At 47.1% G+C, this 27,848-nt stretch overlaps 1 protein-coding gene across 4 annotated transcripts in view; it reads right to left on the reverse strand.

Annotated features, from left to right (window-relative positions):
* ccdc149a (coiled-coil domain containing 149a) overlaps positions 1 to 27,848 on the reverse strand; it is a 173,729-nt gene that overhangs the window by 48,643 nt on the left and 97,238 nt on the right. For all 4 annotated transcript variants that reach the window (XM_072496504.1, XM_072496503.1, XM_072496502.1 and 1 more), the window contains exons 7-9: positions 25,917 to 25,989; positions 23,347 to 23,431; positions 8,606 to 8,750 (exon numbers count right to left, since the gene is read on the reverse strand). In XM_072496504.1, coding sequence (XP_072352605.1) covers positions 8,606 to 8,750; positions 23,347 to 23,431; positions 25,917 to 25,989 — 303 coding nt within the window. The remainder of the gene's footprint in view (positions 1 to 8,605; positions 8,751 to 23,346; positions 23,432 to 25,916; positions 25,990 to 27,848) is intronic.

Raw genomic sequence — 27,848 nt, forward strand, 5'->3', positions numbered from 1 at the left:
ATTTAAATGGGTTGGCTGATGGCAGTGACTATCATTTATAATGCATTAAAAATTATATCACTGTGTGCTTCTCTTCAACTCTTTCCGCTGTGAATTTCTATACCTCCTATTACAATGCAAACAGCATAAGTAAACAGGTCGCACAGTAATTATGCCCCGCTAGCAAACTCCAGCGAAGGTGCGGCTATTAGCAGGAGGTATATTAGTGTAATAATAACATTGGTCAACTTACACTGTTTCCTTTATAAATGGGGAGATAGAAATTGAGGCGAGAATGCCTGACTTTCAAAGCGAGACCGAATAACATGTGCTGGCTTTGGTCTAGGTTTCCACCAGCCGATATCTGCACTTCATCTGAAGTTTACACTTGCAATTCCAGGCGAGATTGACAATTACATAAAAATTACAGCATGGAAACAAACACACGAACCCAACCAGTCCATCTTGGTATTTATTCTCAAGAATTTTGACGATGAGAGGTGATCAAATTGAAACCTACAAAATCCTTAAAAGAGATAGTCAAGATCGATGGAGGTACTATGTTTCCCCGTGTTGGTGGATCCAGGGAACATAATTTCCAAATAATGGGGAAGCTCTTGGGACTAAGATGAGGAGAATTTTTTTATTTTACTCAGAGGTTTATGAATCTTTGGAATTCTCTACCCCAGAGGGCTGTGGAAGCTCAGTCACTGTGTATGTTTAAAGCAAAGATTAACAGATTTCTAAATACAAATAACAGAAGGGGATGTGGGGATAGTGTGGGGAAAAAGGCATTGAAATGGATGATCAGCCATGTAAGGCAGAGCAGGATCGATGCGCTGAATGGCCTACTCTTGATCCTATGTTCTATGTCCTTAGCTGGACAACAAATGCCAAGATGGCTTCTTAATTGGCCACCTTCCCAAAGTTTATGATGCGATATGGACCCCTGTAATAGAGGGACCCCCCTTGGCCCACCACAAGGTCTACCACGCTTGGGCCATGCTGGTAGAGTCCACAAGCAATCCACGCCCACGTGGTTCCTGGCCACAGGAATTGGAGGATCACGAAGGGCCTGAGCATAGGTCGCCGGGCCCACTAAATGCAAATGGGTCCAAAGACCCATTTACATGCTCCCGCTGACGTGCAGTGTGGACCTCGATTAAGGAGGTCGGAGCATAGCGGTCAGGTCGGAGCCTGCCGCCGATCCTGATTTTGCCCCGACGCTCGATTCTCTGTCCCACCAGGGAATCCCGCCCCACATCTTTACTTTTATGTTCAGTTCCTCTCGTAATAAAGGAACGCATTCCATTAGGCTTTTGATGAGTTGCTGTACCTGCAAACTAACATTGTGACTTATACACAGAACACCTAGATCCCTCTGCACCTTGGAATTTTTCAGCTGTTTTCTGTTTAAGTAATACTCTGCATTTTTTATTCTTCTGCTTTTCCCACATTATACCCCATCTGATAGATGTTTGCACACTCACTTAGCCTATCTATGAAAAGGGACCTAGCCAGGATAAAATGGAACTGAAGATACATAAAGTGTAACAATAGGTGATCTTTAAAGGAGATGTCTCAGATACTGGGTAGGTACATTCCCACAAGGAAAAAAGGTGGGGGAAGCAAAACCATGGCTCCTTGGCAGATAGAGATTATGATCAAACAAAAGAAAAGGTGAATGGTGCACGTCAGGTGAATTTTTCAAGCGAGATTCAGGTCAATACAATAGGTTGAGAGGGGAATTGAGGAGGAAATTAAGACTGGAATTAAAGAGAACATGAGAATAGAATGGCAGTCAACACAAAATGACACCCAAAAATCTTCAACCGTATTTAAATAGTAAACGGGCTGTAAGAGTTGGAGTTGGCCCTACTCGGGACAATGCGGTTGACAGATGTTTAGAGGGACAGGGCAAGGTTAGAGTATTTAATGAGCACTTTGCCAAGTAAGACGAATCTGACAAAATATTGGTAGAAGGAGAGATAGTGGAGCTACTGGATGGGGTGAAAATTTGGAGGGAGAAGTTACTGGAAAAGCTGTCATGGCTTGAGGGGGGGCAGGGGGGTATTTCCCACTCTTGGTTTAAATGAAATTAGATTTTTTTTCCCATTAAATTCTGCCCATACGGTTTTGGGCAAGAGATGCAGGGGGAATGTGAGGAAGTGCTATGTTTTTTATGGAAATGAAAATGAAAATCAGTGAGTGGTAATGACCAAGAACACACTATCCAGAAAGTTGTGGATGCAAAAGTAAATGTGATGGACATCAGGAGGAAATAAACTTACAGGGCTATGGGGATAGAGTGGGGTAATTGGACAGACTGGATTTCTCTATGAAGAGGAGGCACAGACTCAATGGGCAGAATAACCTCCTTCTATGCTGTTGTTCCGGTCACAGGCAGGCTCAGTTCTAAGCTGATTAAAACCACGGTTTACTTCTCCACGTGTCTTCGAGTGAATTGATGGTCGCATCACCCATCTAGCCCCCCCATACTTCCTGTAAAGGGGGTGGAGCCATGGGCGGAGCCCGTACATGCCCCAACATATCCCCTGTGGGTGAAGCCACACAATGGCCCATAGGTAGAGCCCACAGGGTTAATAACATAACATAGTGCACTGGTGAATTATCAGTAATTATACATTCACCACATTCACCCCCTGTTTAAAAATGAAGTCCGGCGGGGGTGACGGGCTCATAGATTCAGTCGGTCCGGTGCCCGGATCGTACATTGCGACTGCCGAAGCACGGTGTTGCAGCCGCTTCGGGTGGCTGTGGAAGTGGGTCCGGAGCGGGCACAGGCGTGGACTCCGGGAGCGGCTCTTCCGGAGCTTCATTCCTGTGGACCGGTGCGGTGGGTGGGAGGGAGCGCGAGAACCATATAGGGATGGGGGTGCTGAACATGGGAGGTTGGACAATACATAGTGTGGGGGATGCAGTAGTGGGAGTGGTGTTGGAACCTGTGGGCGCCAGATCCCGGAGGGAGACGGTACCTTGCCGGACATCGGGGTGTTCGACGTACGCATAATGTGGGTTGGAGTGCAGGTGATGGACTTTCTCTACCAGGGGGTCGGTCTTATGGTTCCGAACATGTTTTCAGAGGAGGACTGGACCCGGTGTCATCAGCCAGGGCAGAAGCGAGGCCCCTGAGGTAGCTCTCCTAGGGAAAACAAACAAACGGTCATGAGGAGTCTGGTTTGTGGCCGTGCAAAGGAGGGATCTAATAGAGTGGAGCGCATCGGGGAGGACCTCCTGCCAGTGAGAAACTGGGAGATTCCTGGACCGCAGGGTCAGTAGGACGGTCTTCCAGACCGTCGCGTTCTCCCTCTCCACCTGACCGTTTCCCCTGGGGTTATAACTGGTAGTCCTGCTCGAGGCGATGCACTTACTGAGCAGGTATTGACGCAGTTCGTTGCTCATGAACGACGAGCCCCTGTCACTGTGGACATAGCTGGGGAAACCAAACAGGGTGAAGACAATATGCAGGGCTTTAATGACAGTGGGGGTGGTCATATCAGGGCAGGCGATGGCAAACGGGAAGCGGGAGAACTCATCTATGACGTTAAGGAAGTACATGTTGCGGTTACTGGAATGGACGGGCCCTTTGAGATCGATACTGAGGCGCTCAAAGGGCTGGGATGCCTTTACCAGGTGGGTCTTATCCGGTCGATAGAAGTGCGGTTTACACTCCGCACAGATTTGGCAGTCTCTGGCTATAGCTCTGCCCTCCTTGGTGGAGTAGGGTAGGTTGCGGGCCTTGATGTAATGGGCGAGCCGGGTGGCCCCCCAGGTGGCAGAGGTCATCGTGGATAGCCCGTAGTCGGTCATCTTGCGCGCTGGCGCATGTGCCGCGGGACAGGGCATCTGAGGGCTCGTTGAGCTTCGCAGGACGATATACTATATCGTAGTTATAGGTGGAGAGTTCGATTCTCCACCTCAAGATCTTATCATTCTTGATCTTGCCCCGCTGCGTATTGTCAAACATGAAGGCAAACGAGGGTAAACCTCCTACCAGCGAGGTAGTGCCTCCAGTGCCGCACGGCTTCCACGATGGCTTGGGCTTCTTTTTCGACCAAGGAGTGTCGAATTTCGGAGGTGGTGAGGGTGCGTGAAAAAAAACGCTACCGGTCTGCCTGCTTGGTTGAGGGTGGCGGCGAGAGCGACCTCTGAGGCGTCGCTCTCCACCTGGAAGGGGGCGGACTTGGCCACCGCGCGCATCGCAGCTTTGGCGTTGTCCGCCTTGATGCAGTTGAAGGCCTGGCGAGCCTCGGCTGCCAGTGGAAAGAGGGTGGCCTTAAATAGTGGGCGGTCTTTGTCCGCATACTGGGGGACCCACTGGGCGTAATAGGAGAAAAATCCAAGGCACCTTTTCAGGGCCTTGGGACAGTGAGGAAGAGGGAGTTGCAGGAGGGGGCGCATATGGTCAGGGTCGGGCCCTAAGACCCCGTTTTCCATGATGTAGCCGAGGATGGCTAGCCTGGTTGTGTGGAAAACGCATTTCTCCTTGTTGTAGGTGAGGTTGAGTTTTTGGGCGGTTTGGAGAAATCGGTGGAGGTTGGCGTCGTGGTCCTGCTGATCATGGCCACAGATGGTGACATTGCCCAAGTACGGAAACGTGGCCCGCAGCCCGTACTGGTCCACCATTCGGTCCATCGCTCGTTGGAATACCGAAACCCCGTTCGTGACGCCAAAGGGGACCCGGAGGAAATGGAAAAGGCGGCCGTCTGCCTCAAACGCCGTGTAGTGGCGGTCCTCCGGGCGAATTGGGAGCTGGTGGTATGCAGACTTCAGATCCACCGTGGAGAACACGCGGTAGTGCGCAATCTGATTTACCATGTCTGCAATCCGGGGAAGGGGGGCACGCATCGAGTTGCGTAAACCGGTTAATGGTCTGGCTGTAATCAACCACCATCCGGAACTTTTCCCCGGTCTTGACGACCACCACCTGAGCTCTCCAGGGGCTATTGCTGGCCTCTATGACCACCTCCCGCAAGAGACGCTGGACCTCGGACCTAATGAACGTCCTGGCCTGCATGCTATACCGCCTGCTTCTGGTGGCTACTGGCTTGCAATCGGCGGTGAGGTTTGCGAAGAGGGGGGAGGGTCGATATTTAGGGTCGCGAGGCTGCATATGGTGAGCAAGGGCAGGGGCCCCCCGAACTTAAGAGTTAGGCTCCTGAGGTTGCACTGGTAGTCGAGTCCCAAAAGGAGAGGAGCGCAGAGGTCTGGGAGCACAAATAGTTGAAAATTAGCGTACTCAGCGCCCTGTATCGCTAGGGTTGCATGGAGTGCATCCCAGAGGCGAGGGATATGGTTTGTTGCGTCGGGAATATTGGGAGCGAGCAGCGTCTTACCATGTCCGTGTGAATAAAGCTCTCTGTGCTCCCGGAGTCGAAAAGGCAAGGTGTCTCGTACCCATTAACCCGGACGGCCATCATGGAGCTCCGGAGGTGCTTAGGTCACGACTGGTCCAGGGTGACCGCGCTGAGGTGTGGGTAGCCGGCGGCGTGATCGGAGGTGCTGGGGCGGCCCCGCGATGGCTGTCCGTGTAGGTCGTACACGACGAGCGGCATAGCAGATGGCGGCCCCCGTTGGTCGAGCGTGGCGGGCGGTGAGGAAGATGGCGTCCAAGATGGCGGCCCCCATGTGTCGCACATGTTATGCGGAGGCGGAGTCGGCAGACACGCTGCCACCTTGGGGGTCTGCGGGCCTTGAGTTTGTGGATTGGGTCTGTGGGTTCGAGTTCTTAGACCTGGCCAGGCAGACCTTGGCGAAGTGTCCTTTTCATCCGCAGCTGCTGCAGTTCGCGTTGCGGGCCGGGCAGTGCAGTCGGCTGTGTTGGGACTGGCAGCAAAAGTAGCAGGGTAGCCCCCCATGATGGGCGGGCGGCCGCGCGGCACAGGCCTGGGGTAGTCTTGGGTCGGGGGCCCATGAGGGGGTCGCATGATCGGCCGGGAACGCAGTAAGGCTCTGAAAAGCGGCCTCCAGAGAGGTAGCCAGTTTTACCGTGTCGTCCAGGTCCTGGGCCCTTTTTTCGAGCAGGCGCTGTCTCACCCCCGCCACGTACACGTCTCGGACGGCGAGCTCCATGTGCTGAGTGGCCGTAACGGTCTGGTAGTTACAGTTGCGCGCGAGGGCTTTGAGGTCACGTAGGTAGTCATCTAGCGACTCCCCGGGGCGCTGGCGGCGAGTGGTGTCGCGCGTATACCTCGTTCACAGGCCGCACATAGAGGCGTTTGAGTAGTGCGAGGGCCTCTGTATAGGAAGCGGCTTCGTCGAGCTAGACAGAAATGCGATGGCTCACCCGTGCGTGGAGGAGGCTCAGCTTCTGTTTGTCAGTGACGGATGGCGTAGACGACGTGGCGAGATAGGCCTTGAAGCATCGAAGCCAATGTGAAAACATTTATTTTGCCTCCGCGGCCTGTGGATCGAGTTCCAGTCTGTCAGGTTTGAAGGCTGATTCCATAGTAGTACTTTAAGCTGATTAAATTGATGCGACCATCAATTCACTCGAAGACACGTGGAGAAGTAAACCGTGGTTTTAATCAGCTTAGAACTGAGCCTGCCTGTGACTGGTACAACACTGAAGGCGGCCCCGCAGGTCAGCAGCTCTTATACTTCCTGTAAAGGGGGTGGAGCCATGGGCGGAGCCCGTACATGCCCCAACATATCCCCTGTGGGTGAAGCCACACAATGGCCCATAGGTAGAGCCCACAGGGTTAATAACTTAACATAGTGCACTGGTGAATTATCAGTAATTATACATTCACCACAATGGGTGTTTTGGAGGTGGCAGCAAGCTGGGATTGAGCGGTTAGGGGACCTGTTTATTGACGGCAGCTTTCCGTGCTTGGAGGAGGAGTTTGAGCTGCCAGGTGGGAATGGGTTCTGCTACCTGCAGGTGAAGGACTTTGCACGGAGACAGGTTTCAACCTTTCCGCACCTACCGCCCCAGCGGACACAGGACAAGGTAGTGTCGAAAGCGGGAGTGGGGGAGGGGAAGGTCTCAGAAATTTATAAAGAGCTCATGGAATGGGAGGGAACTCCGATAGGGGAGGTAAAGCAAAAATGGGAGGAAGAGTTGGGCAAGGAGTTAGAGGCGGGACTGTGGGAGGATGCCTTGAGTGGGGTTAACGCGTTCTCGACGTGTGACAGGCTTAGCTTGACACAATTCAAGGTGGTCCACAGGGCGCATATGATTGTGGCCCGTATGAGCAGGTTCTTTGAAGAGGTGGAGGGACAAGTGTGGGCAGTGTGCTGGAGGGTCTGCGAATCATGTCCACATGTTTTGGGCATGTCCGAAGCTTAGGGGATTCTGGCAAGGATTTGCCGATGTCATGTCCACGATATTAAAGATACGGGTGGTTCCGAGTCCAGAGCTGGTGAAATTTAGTGTGTTGGAAGACCCGGAAGACCAGGGGCAAGAGAGGCTAATGTGTTGGCCTTTGCCTCCCTGGTAGCCCAGAGACGGATCTTATTGGTGTGGAGGGACTTGGAACCCCCACAATCGGGGGTACGGGTCAGTGAAATGGCCGGATTTCTCAGGCTTGAGAAGATCAAATTCGCCCCGAGAGGATCGATGCTACGGTTTGCCCGGAGGTGGCAGCTGTTTATTGACTTTTGGGGGGAAAATTAAGCTGTCAGCAGATAAAAAGGGGTGGGGTGGGGTAAAGGGAAAGAGGGAGGTAGGGGGAGTTGGTTGAGGTGGGAAATAGTTAGTGGGAAAGGGGGACTGGGGAACTGTGCATGTAAGCCATGATGGCTAGGTCTGGTTGTTGGTTGGGTGGGTGGGTGTTACTTACTTTGTTGTTTTCCCTCTTGAAAATTGTAGTTAAAAATTATAAATGCTTTAATAAAATATTTACAAAAAAAATAAACTCCAGTAGGCAATTTACCAAAACTCAAGGCAGCTGCTCTATATGGGCTACACTGTTCCTGACAGGCTTGAAAACAAATATGCAAATTTCCAAATGTAAAGAATTGCAATATGGCATGTGAAAATTGGTCGGAATTGTCCAGCCATTCGCTGGCAGCTGGATTCTCGGGTCCTGTCGGCAGTGCACCCCTACCCGCAGGTTTCCTGGTGGCGTGGGTGGCTTCAAAATGGGAAATCACATTGACAAGTGGCGGGAAGAGAGAATCCCGCTGCCAGCAAATGGCGTGCCAAATTCTCTGTCCTCGCCAGCAGTGAAAGCGGGACAGATTCGCAACGGAGAATCCGGCCAATGTCTCAAAAGCCTGAATTAGAAGATGCCTCAAGAATTATTTGCACAGATAAAAACATTGACTGTAGGTAATACAGAAAATCCAGCTAGGACAGGGCTTTTAGTCTTCCCCCTGTGGTTTCCATTTTCAGGACATTTATTCAATTGGAAAACAAGCTATGCTTTTCAATGAAGAGTCTTTATTCAGTTAAAAGGAAGCAACAGCTTTGCAACTGAGTAATCAGATCAGTGGCGACAAAGCACTAAATCTATCAAAACAATAACACCATAATTCAATCTTATTTCCAGGAGTAATATACCAATAGTAATAATTTACTTATCTGCACCAATGGGAAATCACCACATTTAAAACCACAGCACGATTGTTATCTTTGTTATCAAGCAAATGTGATACGTGCCTGTTAGTCTGTCTTTGATGCTGAAGAACCATGTTCTTGTCATGAATTGTCTCAAGTAAAGCAGTTGCCAATGATTTCAGATCTGAAATGGACTGTGGAGTGGCTGGCAGACTACAACCATGATCTTCCGACAATAGCTCCTGTACTGTAGCCAAGGTGCATAAAATAACATCAATTATATTCATTGCATGGGCACGAAAAGCAGATACTTTGGGATTGAAATTCCTCATATGAATTTCAGTAAAGTATTTCGATCTTTTACCTTCAATGATCCTTTTGCTTAAATTATCGTTACGTTCACCCTCTTTGTGACCAATGATAGCTATACAATTGCCAAGAAATTTCACTGACCCCATGCTCCCAATTGGCAGTTTGCTCCAAAGGAGCATGGCTAAAGTTAAGACTTCAAACATCACTCTTTTTCTCATCTACACTCTCTTTGAGTACAGCTCCCCACCAGAACTATGAGACAATTAAATGACCCCATAACTTAACTGCATCAGATTTATTCTGCATTTCAGTATTTTTGCTGTGCTACAGACTTAATCAAGGATAACCATCCTACCTCATCAAATATCACAAGTAGCTCTTGGTAACTGAGACTAATTTCCCCTTAGTATTAATTACCATAAGACCAGTTTTAACTCATCAAAATGTTACATGAGTCAGTCACACAGTTAGAAATCTTTTTTATTAAAAAATTAATTTTTCACAAAAGCCTTTAACAAGCTGCATGCTACATCAACTTTAATTTCCATCAAACAGTTCATATTTTTTAATGCAACTTCGTCAGCCAAGGTTGACTGAGAAAACACGCATTTTGTAATAACTGGTCACAGTTCTGATTGCGTGTTGGAGGGACCTGATTGCCTGTTAGCCATCTTTAAAACTGCAAGAGTTTTACTTTGCCCGCTCTACTGAAGATAGCGATTCTTCCATGGTACTCTGGTACCCCATGAAAGTGTTTGATCTCATCTATAAACATGAATAGCAATAACAAGCAGGCAATGTGGGAAGGAGGTGGAGGGAAGGTGAGGAGATTTAGAACTTGAGTCTAATTCTGACCTCGCTAAATATCAATGCATACATGTTGGCAGATAGAAATGAAAATGAGGAACACTGACTAACTTTATGGCCGTGATCTACCGGCCGCCTTGCGCTTGAGCGAGCGCACAACGCAGCCAGTAGATCCCGGGAGCGGCCTCCCACTGGCTCGAGGCGTCGGAATCAGAATTCGACCCAAAAGGGGTGTGGCCATATGGCATGTACCTAAGCAGGGTTTAAACCTACTTAGGCACGCTTACCCGGGATCTACCAGCTCCCCAGCGAGGCTGCAGCTGGGCGCCGTTCAATACTGGTCCACACAAACATGGACCGGGCAGGATGGTACCCATGTGGTCACCAGGGCCACCAGAGGCCCTGGGTGGCCAGGGATAATGCAGGGTGACTCCCTGCCGCTTCCCCTGGAACACGGGCACCATGGCATTTTAAATGTGTCTGCCAAAGTGCCAGGGTAGCACTGACAAGCTGATAGGAGCACATCCAGCATGCCAGGGTGGCAGTGCAAGAGAGCCAGGTGCCAGGGTGGCACTGCCAAGGGTCAGGACTGGAGGTGGGCTATGGTCGTCAAAGGAGTGTGGAAGGGGGTTTGAAGGGTGGCAGGATGCAGGGCAGGAAAATAGGGGCCTCTGGGAGGTTGGAGTGGGGGTCCTGAAGAGGGGGACCCCCAATTAGAGATGGAGGCACCCTTTCAAAATGGCGGCCCAATCTCTGAGTTCAGTTCGCCAGTGCTGAAAAATTTCTAAGTGTGGGCTAAACCGATGAGAATTCCTCCAGGAGCCAAAAGTGTGACTAAGCGAGTGATTCTTCAGCGGCGACTGGAGATTCCCACCTGAGGTCAATGGACTTTTCCATTGTCCGCGTCTCGTCTGTGACGCTCTTGTGGTGGAAGAATCCAGCCCTAAGTGTCATTTGATAGCAGTGGGTACTCGCCGGCAACGCCGGCGGGAAGCTCCCTGCAAAGCCCTCCACAAATGAACTTAGAAATTTGTCCATTAAATTCTGCCCTATGTCTTCAACTGGCGAGGTTGAGGCAAATGTGCAATGTTCAGTGGTACTGAGTCGGAACACAATTGTCCATCCAATCATAGATCAAAAATTAGACCTCAAACTTTCCTGGTATACTTGGTTCCAACATATCTTACAGTGTAATTATCCAACAATATAGTATATTGATGAAAGATCACAAATATGTTCACGTCGACAAAATGGAAATCATTGAATAGAACATAAAATAAAAAATTCCAAATGTAAACAATTGAATAGGGAGCCACAAAATCGTTGGGCAAAACTGTGCTCTTTTAAATTTTCACCTGAAGTTTGTGTTTCAAAATATAAAATTGGATTTTCACATTTTAAATGTATCTGTATGGACCAAAATCTTTCAGTGGTAATCCAGGTTCCCATTAGTATCACGTGCACACATTGTGAATTGGTATTGTTAAGGAAGTTTTTACTTTTGCATATGAGGTTATTGCATGAGCTTTCATAGACTGCATAGACCAGGTAATACCCAATTTGTTCTTAGGTTCTGAACTAATTCTAGACATTGGTATCATATAGGTGAGAAACCAGGAAATTAGTGACCTGTTGGTCTAACATCTATTGTGTGGAAATTATTTGAATCTATACTTAGAGTAGCTGAGCACTTTAGAGAAATTTGAGCTAATTAGAAGGAGCCAACATGGATTAGTAACATGTAGGTCATGTCTAATTGATTTTTTGAGGAAGTAATTAATGTAGTAGATAGGGTAACGTAAATGCATCCAAAGCCAAATACAGCAAATGCTTTTCATAGTGCCGAAGCGGGAGCAGAGGCATAGGGGCCTGGAAAGTTACACCGTGGAAAAGTGTGACTGTTTCACAATGCAGTTCTTATTTTTGAAACAAGGTCAGGAAGTGGGAAGTGGCAGGCCTGTAATTTGGTGTGCCAATGAGCTAAGTGTCAGCTAATTGAAGGGTAGTTTGCAAATTTTGAGCACAGCCGCGAGAAACATGGAGGGTTTCCAGCCAGTCCATGAGAGCTGGTCATCCTGGAAAGCATTTGAGTCTGATACCTTTTTGAAATAAGATAAAGCACACAACACAAATGCACCATCAGGCACACAAAACAAAAGTCTCCAATTGCCCCCAACAATGAACGAGGCACAAGTCACCATCAATCACACAATTATCCTGAGCACAAGCATTTGTATTGATGCCAAACATCTTCTCTTTTTTACCTTGACTTCATCAAAGGCTGGAATCAGACAGGTCGTGGTTCAAAAACACCGCATCCATTGTACTGAATTGTAACACATCACTCCAGTGAACCTCAACGTGATGCCCTGCAGTTGTGGCCATTCCTATAACGTGCTCCCTCTGTGTCTGGGTATGTGGTGCAGGCAGCCAGCTCACTTGTGTCTGTTTGCAGCTGAGATGACCAAGGCAGTCATCCTCAATTGGTAGTGTCAATGGTTACACCACCACAGGCTGCTCCACCAGCAACACTGCAGGGAAAGCCTCTGACTGTGTAGATGGTTCCACAAGAGGCTAATTTGTTGGATCCTGATGCCGGTGTCCAATGAGGGCTGGCTCCCTCAACATGATCTCTGATTCCATCAGTCCTTTGATGGGGCACTGGTGCATCTGAGGGAACCACCAGCTGGGGCGTAAAAGCTACCCACTCCATACATCTCTGCACCCTGCATTAACAGCACTAACTGGTCAATGCTGCAGAATTTCTCATATATTCTGTGTACATCAGCATGCTGCTCCTGCATTCACTCAGGGCAATATGGCGCTCCAAGACGTGAGCCACGCTCTCAATGGAGGAATTCATGGCCTCAAAATCCTGGTGCACAAGATGAATGATCTCCCTCCATTCTGAGCCTATGGCTCCTCAACACCTCAGGGAACTTCAACAGGTGGGCATACATACATCTCCTGCTGCTAGTCCAGGAAACCCTCTGTTTCTCATAGCTCTGCACACAATTTGCAAACTACCCTTCAATAAGCTGACACTTAGCTCATTGGCATCCCAAATTACAGACCTGCAATTTCCCACTTCCTGACCTTGTTTCCAAAATTGTAGTGCTTTTGAAGGGGAAAGTAAGGGTTAATAACAACATTTAAATAAAATTGTACTATAAGGACTCAAGTTGCAGCTGCAGGACCATGTGGGATCTGAATATGGTGGGAGTTTTCTGACAAAGATGCAAGATGTTGCTTTGTCCTTTGTAACTCAGTGGTGAAGGTTGTAGCTATAGTGTAAACACAATAGTGTAATCTAAGTGTATAAATGTTGACTGGATAAGTGTATTAAAATAGCAAATCATGTTAATTTGTGATGGTAAATGCAAATGAACTATTATATGTGTAACAGCATAATAATAATGTATTGTCATTGATTGAGAAGCTTCTATTCCATCTTGTATAGGTATAGCTTCCCTGCAGCTGCTTGAATAAAAAATGGTACAAAGAAAGCCTGGTCTCTGCTGAATTGGAGAGTACTGATTCCCACCCTTTCACGCCTAAGAGCTGTGTTGTTAAACAGTCACACCTCATCGGGGTGCAATTTTCCAGGTCCCTACGCCTGTTTCCGTTTCCACTGCCCTATGAAAATTCTTCTCCACAAGTCACATCCTTTCAAATATAAAAACAAATTACTGCGGGTGCTGGAATCTGAATCAAAAACAGAAAATACTGGACAGTCTCAGCAGGTCTGACAGCATTTGTGGAGAGAAAAGGGAGCTAACATTTTGAGTCTGGATGATTCTTTGTCAAAGCCTTTCAATGTGAGTACATAAGATCTAAAACGTTAACTCTGTTTCTCTCTTCCCAGAAACTGCAAGGCAGCTTGCAGTATTTTCTGTTTTGATTTCAGTTTTCCAACATTTTCTTTATTTTGCTTTTGGATGCATAGATGTTACCCATCTCCGCGTGACTCCAGAAGCTGTGCATCTCCGCTGCACATTTTCCCCCAAGCCCACATTCAAAGCTGTTTTAGCAAATTGATATCGTCTTTCCGGAAAGTCCAAGTCTAACATCCATACAAAACAGCACTCCTATCAAGCTCTTAACAAGTCGCTTCTGGAGTTGTTTATTCAGCTTTCTGGTTAGTAACTGTCTTACCAAATATGGCCTTTCCCATTGCTATCCTTATTCTTATTTCTTATGTTACACCACTTCCTAAATATATGAGGCGAGATTCTCCTTTAGCTGAGGCAAAAGTCGGAAAACGTGATTGGGCGGAGAATAGGTTCCGACTCCAAAACTGCGGCAGGCGCCAATTTGATGCCAAATCGCAATTCTCTGTCATCTCGACAGCGGCGTCAATGCGGTCCGGAATGGACATATAGGAAACACCGTTTGCATATCATTAACGGTCCTGACCCGGTATTCTCTGGGGCCTCCGCGATTCTCCGCCTCCGATGGACTGAGTCCCCGATGTCGCTGTTCACTTGTGCTTTTAAAAATCATGAAATCAGCGTCGTGGTTGTAGAGGGAGAGAGAGAGGGGGTATGGAAAGTGTCCAACGTCGCCATAGTTTGCTGGCAGTTGAGCCGCTGGCTAGGGACGTCTGCCAGGGCCGGGGGAGTAGCGGGGGGTGGCCAGGAGGTGGGCTATGGGGTCGGGGTGGGCAGGCATGGAACATCATTGCCCCAGCCGGAAAGGCAGCAATCAGCTGCGCACACCGCTGGCAGTCCACTGTGAACTAAGGGTCATGGGTCGTATAAATGTCCCCTCCCCCCAAGGTGCACTTTGGCCCCAGCTGACCCATCAGCTGTATGGGCGCACACCAGTACAACCAGTACCATCTTGTCGGCTGGGATGAATGTGCGTGGGGATTGTAATGTGTATATGCGCTGCAGCTTATCAGCCTCTCGATTGTCAATCATGGATTCGGCGAATCCCACACCGTTTTTGTGGCGCTGGTACCAGCCCCTCCATAGTCGATGAATCGGTTCATGTTCGGCGCCAGTTTTGGTGTCGTGGAATTCCACAAATCCTGCCCCGGCCTCAACACTTAGTCTCAGGAATGGAGAATCCAGCCCATGAATTCTCACATCTGTTCTTGTTCTCTTCCTTCTATGAATATCTGAATAATCCTTTGTGATTTTGAGGTCGACACTTTGGTTTTGCCAATGTTAATTTCACTCCAAATTTCATTCTGCTGTTACCAAGCTATCTATGAGTATCTATCTAAGCACAGAGGAAGGATTACAAATGCTTTGTCACCTCCAAATCTAACTGATGTTATCATTCGCCCCTTCAACCTTAACACCAGTTACTGTGTCTTCAAATATGTCTTTGATCATTGCTTTTGTAGACATTGAAGAGGTCTGGTGAAAAACTGTAGCCTTTTTGAACTCCTTTTCCAATTACAATTGGTTCTGACTCCCAACTGTGTTATTCTCACTGTTGCGGTTTGTCTCATGCAGAGATTTCTTATGAAACATCCATCTCTCCAGTCTACTCCAATGTCTTTCAGCACAGTCAAGAGCTTAATCCAGTCAACCCAATCAAAAGCTTTTTCAAAACCTACAAAACAAACATGTAAATCCTGTCCAAATTCTAAACTCTGTCCACTCATTAATCTTATAATGTCAATTGCTTCTCTTGTCTCTCTTCCTCCTTGGAATTCAAACTTGCCATCTCTGCCTTCCCAATCACTCTTTGTTACAACTCTCAGCCCAACCTTCGGTACATGGACAATCAGACTAATTATACGAAAGTCAATATATTGACATGCCTTTCATTTCTTTCTTAGCATGATTTTTATTGTCTGCAGGGAATCCTTTGGTCATTCATCTGATAAATAAATACCTTTGCACAGTTTAGTGGACATTGATGTTAAGTTCTTTCTCATGCTGTTAATCAACTCTGTTGGTATTTAACCAATCCAGCCACTTTTATCTCATTTATTGGAGCTCTTATCTCACTTGCCAGTGTTACTGGTCCAATGAAATTGAATTAACATTAATCTCCTCTTCTAGCTCAAGCATTTCAGGTTTTTCCTTTTTTGCATGTAGTTCTTCAATTTGCTCCTTCCATCTTTTTCTTATTTTCTCAGGGTTTGTTGATTAATAACTCCCTTATTCTCTATTGTTGTTTTCAGTACATTTTTGCTGAGTGCCATTAATGTCCTTTGCTTTTCCATGCACTTGATCCAATTTTTCCAGTAAATCTCAATGCTATTTTAAACATTCTTGTGCCTTTTCAGTTTTTATTCTCCATCGTTATACAAGTGTATGCATTTCAACTTGCCTTCTTCAGTGTTAACAGTCTTCAATTTTCTCTGTTTTACCATCTTTTGCAACATTGCAGTAATCGCTCATGGTTTCTTCATCCATTTTAATCATTAAAATCCTCTTCTTTTTCCTCCTCCTCCCTTGACAGGTTCTTTAATCGGTTTCCATTGCTCATTGGTGTTGGTGGTGTTGTATTATCATAACTATCAGCATTATCAAGAATAGCCACTAGAGGGAGCTGCAGATACAACTATATAAAGCAGTGATGCTAGACTTTAGACGGGGTGTGTATGCAGGAGATAGCTAGTGAAGGTCATCAGAGCAGTTAGTGTGAGAAGGTTAAATTATAGTTTATACCAGTAGTGAGATGAGCAGTAGATGAGTGTGGTTAGATGTTATTGATCAATTTTGTAATCTAAAGCACTAGGTGTCGAAATCCAGTTTAGTAGTGTAATAAAATCATGGGCTGGATTCTCCATTATTGAGACTATGTCTCCACGCCGGCGATGAAACGGTGGAGTTTTACTCCTGAAAGTCCTGTAAAAAAAATGAAACAAATTCCCAGCCCTGCAGGGACCCGGAGTGAATCTCACAGCTTTTGCTACAGATATGGGCCCCCGCACTTCTGGGTCAGAGGCCACACATGCGCACAGTGGCGGTCACCAGCAGCCGCCGTGCTCCATGACTGAGTCCGCAGCCGCCACGCGAGTATCCCGCAGGTTAGGTCCACGTCGTCGGGAACTCGGCCGGTCGGGGGGGGGGAGAATGTCGGAGCGGGCCTCTGGCAATGGCCCCTGGTGGTGCAGCATACTCCGCGGTGACGCAGATTTTCTCCTCCCTGGTGCCGGCTGCGATTTTGGCTTCGGGGTGCGGAGAATCCAGCTCCATAGCTTTGTTTAAGTAAAAGCTATACTGTGGTCTTTGTGGAACACTACGCCAACCATCCTGAAATAAGCAACACAAAGAACCATAGGGGGTACCCTTATTTTTTCCAGCCAGTGCTTCATTTACTTCATTTACAAATTCTCCAACTGAGGGAATTCAGGTAGATTGGGATGGAACTCCCTCCTCCATGGTTTCCTTCATGCCAAAGGGTTAGGTCTAATGGTCTGCTTCAGTTCGCGGAAGTCATTGCTGTCAGAGGTGATTTAGCATAAACACTTTAAGTTTGTCAACAGTGTAAGGTCAGATGTGTGAGGCCTGCTACTGGTCTCACTGTAGTCCGGTACCACCTATCACGATGGTCGAGTTGTCAGTGGCTTAATCAATACCACAGTGGAAGGCAATGGTGAACCACCACAGAAAATAGCCAAGAAAACTATGGAGGATAGCATAGTAAACACCAATGGCCTAGGCATGAGCCCCTAGCATAAACCAATGTGATATTACATTTGGCAAGGGACAGAATGAAGCCTCCGGATGTCGCTGCTCTCATATATTCAAGCTTTGTAATAGCAAAAGAACAGGAGTGTGGAATGTATGAACAATGAACAGGAAAGAAAAGCTAGAGAACCTAAAGAAAGACATGGAAAAGGAGAAATTAAACATCCTAGGATTAGGTGACCCACATGGACATGAGAAGGTAACTTTTTTTTAATTCATTCATTCAATGGTACTGCCATTGAATGTCAAGGGTCAATGACTAGATCCTCTCTTGTAGGAGATGGTCATTGCCTGGCACTTATGTGACGCAAATTAACTTGCCACTTGTCAGCTCAAGCCTGGATATTTTCCAGGTCTTGCTGCATTTGGACATGAACTGCTTCATTATCTGAGAAGTTATGAATGGTGCTGCACATTGTGCAGTCATCCGCAAACATCCCCACTTCTGACCTTATGATGGAAGTGAGGTCATTGAGCAGCTGAAGATGGTTGGGCCGAGGACACTACCCTGAGGAACTTCTGCAGTGATGTCGTGGAGTTGAGATGATTGGCCTCCAGTCACCACAACCACCTTCCTTTGTGCCAGGTATGACTCCAACCAGCTTCATGGATGATGAACTGAGAATGATATACTCTGGGGGAGAAGGGAATGAGAAGTAACATTAGTGGAAGCTGCTAAATGTGTGAGTGAACTGAAATGTGATTCAGATAGACTGATGCTATTAAAAAAGGAACCACCAGTAGACATCACCACCATTCAGGTATATATGTCCATAAACAAACATCCTTTTAAGGAGACTGATGAAGGCCTGAATTTTTCAGCTATTGGGATTCTCTTTTCCTGATGCCAGAGCACCCACGCCTGCGGGTTTCCTGGCGGTGCGGGGCACCTTCAATGGGAAATCCCATTGACAAGCTGTGGGAAGAGAGAATCCCGCCGCCAGTGAATGGTGCGTCGCCGAGAAACATGTGGCTGGGGTAGCGGAGAATCCCACCCGAAATGCGCGATAGAATTGAAAAACAAATTCAGTAGGAGATTGGAAAGAGCGAAGTGATTTGTGGGCAGCACGGTAGCATTGTGGATAGCACAATTGCTTCACAGCTCCAGGGTCCCAGGTTCGATTCCGGCTTGGGTCACTGTCTGTGCGGAGTCTGCACATCCTCCCCGTGTGTGCGTGGGTTTCCTCCGGGTGCTCCGGTTTCCTCCCACAGTCCAAAGATGTGCAGGTTAGGTGGATTGGCCATGATAAATTGACCTTAGTGTCCAAAATTGTCCTTAGTGTTGGGTGGGATTGCTGGGTTATGGGGATAGGGTGGAGGTGTTGACCTTGGGTAGGGTGCTCTTTCCAAGAGCCGGTGCAGACTCGATGGGCCGAATGGTCTCCTTCTGCACTGTAAATTCTATGATAATCTATGATTGTTATTGGAGATTTTGGAGTAGTCCAGTGACAACACCACTACATCATTTCCTCCCCTCTGTGCCCTCTTCTCCAATGGGAACAGTTTTTCCTTATCTACTCTGTCCAGACCCCTCATGATTTTGAATATCTCTATCGAATCTCTTCTCGACCGTCTCTTCTCCAAGGAAAGAAATCCCAACTTTGCCAATCTATCCTCATAACTGAAGGTCCTCATATACCAGGAATCATTCTCATTAATCAATTCTGCACTAATGCCTTTACACATTTTCTAAAGTTTGAACACAGAACTGAACATGCAATATTTCACTTGATGCCGAACCAGTATTCTATAAAGGTTTAACATAACGTCCTTACATTTGACTCTATGTCCCTTTTAAGCCGAGAGTGATGCTTTATTAACTGCTCTCTCAACCTGACGTGCCGTTCTGTAAAGAAACATCCATGTCCCTCTGCTCCTGAACCCCCTTTAGAATTGTGTCATTTAGTTTATATTGTCTCTCCATACACTTCCTACCAAAGTGAAGCACTTCACACATCTCAACATTAAATTTCATCTGCCAACCCTCCACCCATTCCACCAGCTTGTCTGTCTTTTTGAAGTTCTACATTATCATCCACAGAGTTCACAATGCTTCTAAATTTTGTAATTTTGAACGGTTGGCTTGCGGCAGCTGCAGTCGCAGGTGGAGGAGTCCACCCGCGTCCAGGAGCAGGGAGTGGTGCCTGTCATGCGTGCCATCCAGGTCGATACCGCACGGGTGGCGTCTGCGGTGGAGGCAATGGGGGCGACTTAGTCAGACATGGGGAGCAGAATGCAAGACCTGGGGCTTTCTGTGCAGGCGGCGTCCGTGGCCCAGGACATGGCTGCCCTCTCACAGGAGGCCATGAGCCAGAGCCAGCAGTAGAGGCGCTCAACGCCGTGGCCCAGTCTCAGCAGGCCATGGGCCAGTCGCAGCAGGCCGTGGGCCAGTCTCTGCAGGCCATAGCCCAGTCTCCGCAGACCATCGCTGAGGGCATCGGCGCCATTGCCCAGGTGCTGGCCGGCATCACCCAGACACAGACAGGGATGGGCAACTCCCTGAGCTCCATGGCTGAAAACTTGCAGACCCTGGTTGATACCAGGGCGGGCCTCCAGGACTGGCTCCATCGGATGCTGGATCCGTTCGCACACCCAATCCATGGAGAGGCCCGGGGGCCATCGGGCACCCCGAAGGAGGAGGAGATGCTGGGACCAATTCTGGGTCCCCTTGCAGGGGCGGTCCCGAAACACCGCGACATCTTGGACTCCCCCCTTCCGTCCTGGATGCATTTGCCAGCCAAATGCCATCCCAGTCGCCCGAGTTGTGGCCTGGCCCATCCAGGCCGGGCCACCCCAGGAAACGACCGCCAAAGGGGACCGTAGTCACAGGGCAGGAATCACAGGAGTCCACCTCCAGCTCTGCTGTACCGTCTTGGGAACCACCTAGACGTAGCCATAGGGCCCGTGAGGCCAAAAAATTAGACACTGAGTAAGTTGGCATGGGTGCAGGGCACAGATTAGTTATAGGGGCTAGGGCACGTGTATGAACTGTCTGTTATTAAAATCACTTTCACGCCTACAGAAGCTGCCTTTGTGCTCTGTCCGATGCGTGCGGGGGTGTGGTGTGAGGTGAGCGCCAGTGGGTGTGTGAGGGGTGATAGAACGTCGGCCTCAGGTGAGTGGCCCCCCCCCCCGGGCAGACGACGGGACCATGCTCTGCAGTGTGACGGCCGCATGCAGGGACAGTCCGGGTGGAGGGTGGTACTGTGGTCATGAGTCAGATATTGTCCAACGATGTAGAGCCCAGAGCTCATCGCAGGGCGGGTTGTCATCATCCTCCATGGCATACAATCGTGACCATTGCCCCCATCCTCCTCATCTGGGGAGGGCTGCCCTTTGTCGTGTTGCTCCTCCCCCTCGGGGATGAATGATTGTGCCAATACAAACGAGCCATGTACACTGCCCGGGTACCGGGCGCAGACGTGCAGGATCCTCATGCGGTGGTCGCAGACCACGTGAATGTTCATAGAGTAGGTTCGCTTCCTATTCGTGAACACAGCCCTGTTATCAGCTGGTGGCTGCACGGCGATGTGCATCCCATCGATCACCCCCTGGACCATGGGCATCCAGCTGCCCGGGCATCCTGGCTGGCCCGGTCCACAGGGAACTGGATGTAACGCTCCGCAATCCGTCACTGCACGGATGCATCGGTGCACCAATGCCTGCGAGATGCCGGACAGGTCCCCACTCATCGACTGGAATGACCCCGTCGCGTAGACGTTCAGGGCCACCGCAACCTTGACGGCCACCGGGAGATGGTGTCCTCCCCCAGTGCCACGCAGTGCCAGGTGTGCCATCAGGTGGCAGATATGGGCGACGGTTTCCCGGATCATCCTGGGTCGCCTCCTGCATGCCCGGTCCGTGAGGTCCTGATATGACGTGCGGCGCCGGTATACACGTTCATGTTTCAAAGCTTAATCCTGAAAGATTGGAGGAGAATTGCGTCTGATTTATAAGCAGTTATCCCTCATTTAGAAAATTACATTATTAATTTAGTAACATTAAATATAGGCAGGGACACATTTTCAGGTAAGTACTAAATGGTCATTCCATTGAATGGCTGTATCCTGGAGTATTCCTTGAAGCCCGATCTTATTTTATTTCTCTGCACTCACATTATGCACTACCCACAACTTATGCAACAATCATCACTGGTATCGCTTAAATACAACTTATTACTATTATCTGCCTGCATGAAACAGCAAGAAATCTAATTTAAATGCAATTACTAGCACTGTAATATAATTCCCTCAAACCACGAAGGACAGAAACTCAAATTATTAGTGAGATGAGACTATGCCACTCAACAATCTCCAAGCCAATTAAGACGCCATTCCACCTGCCCCCAATTACTGAACAACACAAACTCTTGGCAAAGTCGGATGGATCGACTTGGATTATGAAACACACCATTTCAGATACAGTATTATAAAACAGCAGATTCAGTGTTACAACATCTGCAGCTCAAGAAACCCTGCAGGGGTGGGCAAGGGGGAGACAGGGGTGGAAGGTGAGGCATGGCAGGGTGAAGGTGAAAGGTGGGGCAGGGGGCAGGAGGTTGAGGGGAGACGGATTTGAATTTCTCATAGCATTATTGGAACAGGTGTCTATACTTTATTCTTCTTGTTCTTCCCAATGATGTTAATGGGAGCAGAGGCATATCGCTTTATTGTGAGAGCCAAAATCTGACCATGGTTGAAAAAAAAGAGCTGTCATCATGCAGATTTCAATTATTTCAACAGTTATGATCAGCAGGACTGGCAAATAAAACAGCAAGACTATGGAGAATTGCCAGTGTAACGTGGAATGTTACAATCAAGGAAAAATACATGAAGATATTCCGAAATAACTAGATATTTCCAAATGTGAAGGAGTGCCAGGGATTCTACAAACTGTTTCATGGAGTCAGGGGCCAGGATCCTGTCAGGCCGATGTCTGATCACAGGTTCAAGAACTGGAGGTGAACCCTGGTCAGTTCTGTGGAGGGAGGCACAATGGAATCAAGTGCTCTTCAGGCACTTAAGTGGCCTCTGTCAAGTCTTCTCTGCAACTGACATCCCCAGCAGTGAAGTCCAGATCACGGAGAGCTGCTGGCCAATAAGAGGCCAGTGGGAGCAGTGGCAACATGGAGCACTTCACCCACCAGAGGTCCCAGACCAAAGGTGAGTGAAGATGGGATGGCGATCATGAGGTCAAGGTCATGAGAGGGCAAGGTCAGAGATAAGTATTGACAACATTTAAAAGGCATTTGGACAGATACATGGATAGGAAAGGTTTAGAGGGATAAGGGCCAAGTGCAGGCAAATGGGGTTAGCTGACATGGGCTTTTTAGTTGGCCTGGGCCAGTTTGGGCCGAAGGGCCTTCTCCATGCCGTAGATTCTATGATAATGGCAGGGGTGTGACTTTCAGCACCCCTCCACCCCCCTTCCCGATGACGGGTCTGAGTGCCTGATTACGAGAACCACCACATTGGTACTAGTCAAACACTACCAAAAGGTTTAATACAACATAAGAAAATAGAAAAACAAAATTGAACTATGTTTATTTTAGAAGTAACACACGTCAAATGGGTTACACTTATAACATAAATAATTATTACTTCCCAATTCATAATACTCGATTAGTCTCAGTCTAGTCTAATATGGTCTGGAAGCTAGCCTGATTTCCTGGTACTGATTCATTCAGTTATTGGTCTTGTAGCCTTACAGGGAAACCTTGTGGTTGGTATCTGCCCTGGTAGACCCTACCCAATTTCCTAAAAATTGATTAAATTATCTGGGACAGTAATTTTGTCAATGCTAAGGAGTATGGATTAGAACTAGGAGCATTTGGCGAGTTTTACAATGTGGTGGATAGAGGGTTTCCCTGCTCATCAATGTAAATCTTCTCATTTAGTTTACATTAATGCATTATTTCTAACCTGCAGTCTGAATTTTGAAGCAGTGGTTTGACAGGATTGGTGGAAAACAGTTCAGGTACGTGGGCTAACAGTGGAATACACAATCTGACAGGAAGGTGAAAAATGTGTTTCCTGAGCAAGCCTCACTGCAATGGGCCCATCTCACCTTGTTTAGCAGAAAGAACTCCTGTCAGTGCACTGCTGCTGCTTCTTCCACTCGACTTTGGGTGCTTTTTACGCTCAAGAGCATTCTAGGTGAAACAGAAGTTATGAAGTGATGAAGCAACGTCATTAAAAAAGTTAAAGAAAACCAGTCTCCTCCAAACTCAACATGAGCATCACCTGACTCATCACACAACAAATAAAGTACAGACGAGAAAGTAACCAATCAGCAATTCATTCTGATTGATAATATAACTCACTACAGTAAATTCTAAACACACTTGGCTCATTAGAGTTACAAAGGGAATCAGCAAAATGTATTTCAAAATAACAGAGCAGTAAAATTTAATGAGATTTCCGACAGAGAAAAGACACTTTTTTATATTTGAAGTCCGACGAAGAACAGTTACTAGATTACCACAAAGAAAGGAGGTGGCCAAACACCAATCTATATCTTCCTCACAAGGGCAGAAAGAAAGCTGGACTAGAAAAAACTTAATTTCTTATATTATTACTATCTGTGAGTGCAACAACATTTTGGGTTTGATAAAAAGTAGCATAGAGCACATAATATTGGTTAGCCCACAGGCATTCAAATATAATTTTCCTTGAAAGCTCGAATGGCGGTTGGTAAAAACATAAATAGATTTTTTTTGTTTTTTATATATGAGGCGCTTTATATTAAACAAGCAATGATTAACGTGCAGAAGACATAGGATTGGTCACAGTTACACTAACGTTTGAGGCACTTCTTTACAGACAGGACATTAAAGCCATTGAGACTGAACTATGTAGATTCAAAAGGATGATGCCAAAGTCAAGAAATTATAGTTATGAGAAGAGATTTGAGAGACAAACTATTTCTACTAGAGAAGAAATGATGAGATGATTTAATTAAGAATTTTTGAATTCTGAAGGGTCTGATAGAAATAAAAGGGAAAGACTATTTCCTCTGGTTGAGGAATCGGTGAGGTGTCATCAGTTTTAAGTTGCCACTAAAAGAATGGCATGAAGAATTTACTTAGAGAGTTGAATGAGCATGGAATGCTTTATGACATGGAATAGTTGAAGCAGAAAAAAATGATAACTTTTAAAAGGAAAATGCTTAACTGGCGACATTGATATGATGGGCTAATTGATTACAAAGGATGTGATCCAATAGCCCGCTGTGCAGGAAAAACAGCGCGGTGCGGCATGGCCGATGAAAGCCGGGAGATCCCACAAATGGGGACCAGATGGAACGGCACTCGTGGGGGTCTACTAGGGATCAGAGGCCCCCAGCTGCATGCCCTTTGGGCAGGGTTGTACCCTGGCATGGCTGGTGCTACCTGGGCACCCTGTCAGTGCCACCTGGGTGCCAGTGTGGCACTACCAAGGCACTCAGGTGACACTGCCAGCTGGCACAGGCACTGCCAGGGTGGCACTGCCAAGGTGTCAAGCCGGCAATGATTTGCACGCGCGATCAGGCCGAGTCTTAGCGGGGGCTGGGTCCCTACCATAGTGGATTGGGGGGAGGGGAAGGGTGGGATTTTGGGGGCCTTGGAAATGGCATTCTGATCTCATGCTACAATGGGAAGTTCCAGCAAGCGGAGCTCCCCACTGTACCAAATGGGGCTATGTGCGGCCTCAGCCACGCATTCCCCGTTCAGGCCCCTTACAAAAATGAGTTGCGTTGAATAGCTATGAATCACAAAAGGTTAGTACGCAGGATTGGAAGGCAAATGGAATATTGACATTTATTGCAAGGGAAATTGAATATAAAAGGAGGGAAGTTTTACTGGAGATATAGAGGGCCATGGTGAGACCGCATCTGGAATATTGTGTCGTTTTGGTCTCCTTATATGAAAAAATATAAAAAGCAGTTCAGAGAAAGTTCACTTGACTCATTCCAGGTATGAGGGGCTTACCTTATGAACAAAAATTTGACAGATTGGGTCTATCGCCATTAGAGTTTAGAAGAATGACGAGTGCTCTTATTGAAACATAGACGATACTGAGGGGATTTGATAGGGTAGATACTGGGAGGGTATTCCTCTTGTGAGAGAGATTAAGACCAGGGGACTCAGTTTAAGAATAAGAGGCCTATCATTCAAGATGGAGATGAGAAGAGACTGTTTCTCTCAGAGGGTCATTAGTCTGTGGAATTCTATTCCCCAGAAAGCAGTGGAGGCTGGGTCATTAAATTTCTTCAAGGGAGAATTAGACAGATTTTTGCTAGGCAAGGGAATCAAGAGTTCTGGAGTACAGATGGTAAAGTGGAGTTGAAACACAACTAAATCAGCCATGATCTCATTAAATGGCGGAACAGGCTCGAAGGGCTGAATGGCCTACACCAACTCTTAAGCCCTATGTTCCTATATATAGCAATGGTAACTGCAATTCATTTTCCTTCCAAGTGTCGATGATTATAATGGACACTTGATGATCATTAATCTGAGCAATATGCATGAAGTGCATTCCACACTGAAGGACTTACAAAATTTGAGCCAAATACAATACATATTGATTATTGTTTTCTGCTGATGAAATGTGAGTCTTAACTCTGGCACATTAGCATGTTACATCAAACAATACCTTATATTTAGAAATGTTATTTTTAAGGATGTTGACTTCTTCCTGGATCTGCTTCAAATGTTCGTGCAGATACCTGGAAAATAGAAGAAGACAAAGAAATAGCATGTAACATTGCTCCTATTCCCTAAGGTCAAGGCAGACTGGCTAATTTTCCAAACTAGACTGAAGATACTTTAAGGCTGACTTCCCAGGTTTATGCCATCAACAGGGAGCCTTTATTGGAGGCCATAGACAGAGCATGTGTGACCTCTTTAATCACATGTAAACTCATCCCTCATCAAAATCAATGGTTGTATTCAAGCTCATTCATTTAGTATGATTAGGATAACCTGCACTGCCATTTAGAAGGTTGATTTTGTATGCAAAATCAGCAATAGTTTTTATTTGCCTATTGCTATATCTTCATTACCTGCTGCTGGAGTCCTAGGCGGACCTGCAAACAAGATTTATCAAATAGCCAAATCTGTAGACAAGATTGATCAACGCAACAACCAGCAGGCACAGACTGTCAAAAAAGATTTACTTTGCAGAACAACCGGAAATCTCAAAGCATTTTACAGGCCTAGTGTCCTTCCCCTATAGCCCTGTACATTCTTCCTTATCAGGTAATAATCTAATTCCCACTAAAATGCCTCAATGATTCCATCTCCTTCACACTCTTCGGCAGTGCATTCCAGATCATAGCCCCTCGCTCCGTGAAAAGGTTTGCCCTAATGTCACCATTTCTTCTTTTGCTTTAAATCTGTGCCCTCTAGTCCTCAATTTTTCACCACTGGGTTGTCCAGACCTCTCATTATTTTGAATACCATACCTCCATCAAACTTCCTCTCAACTTTCTCTTCTCCAAGGAGAACAGTCCCAACTTCTCCAATTTATGTGATTCCAGGTCCTCATCCCTGGAACCACTCTCATGAATCGTTTCCGCATCCTCTCTGATGACTACACACACTTCCTAAAGTCTGGTGCCCAGAACTGGACACATTATTCCAGTGTTTTAGACAGGTTTATTATAGCCTCCTTACTCTTACATTCTATGCCCTTTTGATAATGGCCAGGATGCCGTATGCTTTATTAATCATACTCTCATCATGTCCTGCCACCTTCAATTCTTTATGTACACAATCTGGTCTCTCTGCCCTACATCCATTCTAGAATGATACCCTTCATTTCATATTGCCTGTCTTCATTCTTCATACCAAAACATTTTTGCATTAAATTTAATCTGCTACATATCGATCCATTCCACCCACTTTTCTATGTCTTTTTGAAGTTCGACATTCCTCGAAGTTAACAGTACTTACAACTTTTTTGTCATCTAGAAATTTTGAAATTGTGTCCTGTACACAAGGTCTGGGTCTTTATAAAGGGCATGATCAAATGACTTCATCGCGCCGGACTCGGTGACGCGACAAGGCCATTAAATCTCCCAAGATTTGCGATGCTCGGGATGCCTCTCGAAATCTAAGGAGAGCTTGCAAGACATCACGATCTGGATCTCGCCCTCACTGGCGCGATCCAGATTTGTATATTTAAGTGAGCAGTTAGGTTATCCCAGGCCATCGGAGACCCCCAGGTGGTTGGGTTCTGGGCTGAGGATACCCCGCTTCCGGAATCTACCCGGCTCACAATGCCTAGCGAGATCTCATGCGATTGTGAGACGTTGCAATGTGAATCTCAGCCATTGTGGCCCCGTGTCAGGGGCTCCAGAGATTGAGAAGGCATTTTAAAATTGTGTTCCGATTTCTTGTTATACTGAGGAGTTCTGGTGAGCAGAGCTTCTCAGTGCAGAGAACGGAGCTATGTGCAGCCTCAGCCGTGCATTCCCCGTTGAACATAGAACATTACAGCGCAGTACAGGCCCTTCGGCCCTCGATATTGCGCCGACCTGTGAAACCAATCTAAAGCCCATTTACACTATTCCCTTATCGTCCA

This window comes from Scyliorhinus torazame, chromosome 3, assembly GCF_047496885.1.
Source record: "Scyliorhinus torazame isolate Kashiwa2021f chromosome 3, sScyTor2.1, whole genome shotgun sequence".
Lineage (NCBI taxonomy): Eukaryota > Metazoa > Chordata > Chondrichthyes > Carcharhiniformes > Scyliorhinidae > Scyliorhinus > Scyliorhinus torazame.